At 35.4% G+C, this 3383-nt stretch overlaps 1 protein-coding gene across 1 annotated transcript in view; it reads left to right on the top strand.

Annotated features, from left to right (window-relative positions):
- The window catches only part of LOC123269631, a 6254-nt gene extending 4498 nt beyond the window's left edge, over positions 1–1756 (top strand). Inside the window, exon 8 of the mRNA XM_044735465.1 lies at positions 1522–1756. Within this exon, the coding sequence (XP_044591400.1) occupies positions 1522–1756 (235 nt within the window). The remainder of the gene's footprint in view (positions 1–1521) is intronic.
- Positions 1757–3383: the final 1627 nt, after the last annotated feature.

Here is a 3383-nt window from a genome sequence, read left to right as displayed (position 1 = left end):
AATAATAATAATAATAATAATAATAATAATAATACGTTAAATAGAATAAAATTGTATTTAATTATTTTACAAATACCCGCAATAAAATTTTAAATAAATTAAAATTTGAATTAACCGCCTATTTTGTCAGACTTTCAATGGAAATAGAATAACTCTGATGCTATCAGTAGTTACTATCCTCAGAAAATTGAATTGTACCAACTTAAAAATCTGGAGCAGAGTAACTATCCGGAGAGGATCTCAGACGCCAAACGAAAACGGACTAACTGATACTACACAGTAGTATACTATCCGCAGAAAATTAAACTGTACCAACTTCGAAATAAAAATTCGACCAAAATTAGTAAAATCTCTCGTAAAATCGAAAAACGGGGGAGCGAAAATTTTATAAATAAGGATAACGCTAAATAATGAAAAAAACAATATAGTTTTTGGTGTTTTATAGAAAGAACTAATAATTAAACTATTTAAAGCGAGTGTAAAGTGTTGATATGAATGTAGTAATAAAATAAATCGAGTTAAAACTATGGTGAGGTTATGTTGACATCTGACTCGAGAATAGAGGCACTGTAGCTTCACGCCTACACGTTCACACATATTATTACATATTTTGTTGAACGTGTACTTGGCTTGAGGCACTACAGTGCCTGCGGATTTAAGAGAATCGAGACACTGAGCCAGGAAGCCGATAAGATGCAGCACTCTATGACCATGGAGCTCAGGAACATCAGGCGTATTCACATGTTCTGTCTTACAGGAGACGAAGTAGTTCAAATATCGAAGTAGCTCGCTCATCAGCTAAGAGCCCTAAATGACGCCGAAAGAGCAATTGAAGGAGCGCAATTGGGCAGAGCATCATACATGAGCATCTCTGCTAAACAGCTCCATCAAGCCACACTCGACATCTGCATCTGTACCCACCTCAGCCTCTCGACCGTATGGACATCTCTGCTCTATCACGGGTATCCAGAATAGAAACCGGTAGAGCAAACGGTTACTTCTTAATAATCATCACTGTACCCTTGCTCAGTAAAATACGTTGGCTTAGCTACGAACTAAAGCCTGTACCGAAACCAGAGTTCCTGGCAGACAAACTATAAACACTCACGATCTTGCCATCAAGTAAATATTTATTTACCGATCTGGACCACCAAAATTACTTCTTCAATGGTGACGAATTTATAAAAAATTGCAAGCCTATCCAACAGGACCTAGTTTGCCCACCAGAAACTCCAATTAAATCAACGACCGAAAATCCACGAGTAGACTGCGAGATGACAATGCTGATGGATCCGAAAGAAACCGTACTCCGAAGCTGAACGTAAGAATTATACCGAAATGCGTATTGACCTGGAGCAAGATTAATGCAAAGGACACATGGGCATACTCCACATGCAAACCCGAAAAACTAGTATGGTCATACAAAGACTAACCTATGCAAACCACAACCATTAACGGTACCGGCGTCATTCAACTAGAACCTGGTTGCAGGGTAAAATGTAACGAATTTTTGTTCCATAGTCTTAGCCAAGACATCACGGAAATCGAATACATAATTCCCCGGATTAACCTGACCCTGGAAACCTTAAATTCAAGTCTAGCAGTTCAAACTCCAACCCTGCTAGTAAAGGACAGCAAAGATGCAGTAGCAATCATAGATGAATTCGCGCCTTGGGGTCAAGGATTGTCCGAAAACGAAGCAAAGATGTCCCTAATTGCAAAGACCACCAAGAAGACAATTTACACAGGAAATTAGCAGTTGGTTCAACAATCAGCATTCTAGGAATAATCCTCACTGTCGGCGTAGTCTGCAGCTGAAGAATATTCTCTGGGTACCTACTGACGTGGAGGAAAACCTGGAAAAAAGAAAAGGAACCAGTAAAAGGTCCTACCGCAGAATTAAATGAAATTATATATATCATCAAGACGCCAGCACCAGAGAAAAGACAGCCACCAGTCTGCCCATCACCCACAACTCAAGCGAGCACTTTAACTTGATCCAAGGACATCTCTACGGACACCGAAGAATTTTTAAAGTCAGGAGTAAAACCTTTCCAACTCAGCAAACTCCAGTCTCCGTGAAGACAGCAGCAGCTCACAATAAATATCCTAGATAAGTTAATAATATATTAGTTACTATAAGGAAGAGCAGGTGATTCGTCCTTGGCAAAAAGTATATTAATAAATAATAAATCAAATTCGAAAAAGAACCAAAGACCAGTCACCCGCTAAAATAAAAATTTAATTAATTTAAAACGCGAAAAAAGAAAAAAAAAAAGAGAAAATCGGATTTTGAGATTTCTGTACGAGCATGAATTAATACAAAATTTTTCCTACTTACGTAAACCGCCAAAATACTAGAAATAATCCTTTTTCAAATTTTTTTTTTATATAATTAAATCCTGATTTCTCTTTCTAATTACTGAAAAGGTCGTTACCTTTAGAAACGTCACCACTGAAAGCAGATCTTGACAATCGCTGAATACCCAGCCATTATAGCGAAACAGCAACAAACCCTCGATATTTAATGGTCACCTATGGGAAAGAGAGAACAGTAAGTTGATGCTAATAACTCTTAAAGAATAAAATCAACCGTAAATAATTACCTTTTACCATCATACTTACCGGGCAATTTAATGGGTAGTTAGATCACAGAGGATTCAGAACTTTATTTTTACACAAAGATTTCTTCGAAAACTACTGTGTATCAGGAACGAAATAATTCCACAAAGAAAAAAAAAAAAAAAAAAAAACGCTCTGAAGTTATTGCACTTTTTACACCGTTTCAACAATAATCCCAGAATCACAGCGAAAAAGATCAGCTTCTCCCACAAAACCGCTAAATCACAAAAGTACAATTTTATTTTTTTTTATATATACTTCTTTTTGTTAAGAATCAAAAACTTTTTTTTTCTCTCTTAAACAAGCGAAATATCTCGATGACGAAATAACAAAAAATTTTATTTTAAATCGCAGCTACGTAGATACCAAGAGCGAAAATTTTAGGCATTTCCGCTCTTGGGACGAGATAGAGCAGCACTTAAATTAAAATTTTTCTAATTAAACTTAATTTTTATAACTTTTTTTTTATCACCGTAAATTCTTTCACTCGCACTGTATATTATAAGATAAATATTTCTTCTCATGACAAATGCCACATCTCAAATGGATGAGAGAATAAAATTTTGCTTACGCGGCAAAAATTACATACATTGCACAAATACCATGAAAACTCGAAAATTTAATTACAAATAGAACAAGCTGCTTAAAAAAATTTTTTCTCTCGCTATTATAGGGAAATTTCTATATGAAGCAGCCCTTATTAAATTAAAAACTTATTTACTATTATGCATATGATTTAATTCAAAATTAATATTAATAAT

This window comes from Cotesia glomerata, linkage group LG7 (genome assembly GCF_020080835.1).
Source record: "Cotesia glomerata isolate CgM1 linkage group LG7, MPM_Cglom_v2.3, whole genome shotgun sequence".
In the NCBI taxonomy this organism is placed as follows: domain Eukaryota; kingdom Metazoa; phylum Arthropoda; class Insecta; order Hymenoptera; family Braconidae; genus Cotesia; species Cotesia glomerata.
Note: the sequence above shows the minus strand (reverse complement) of the source record. Positions and strands in the feature narration are given on the sequence as shown.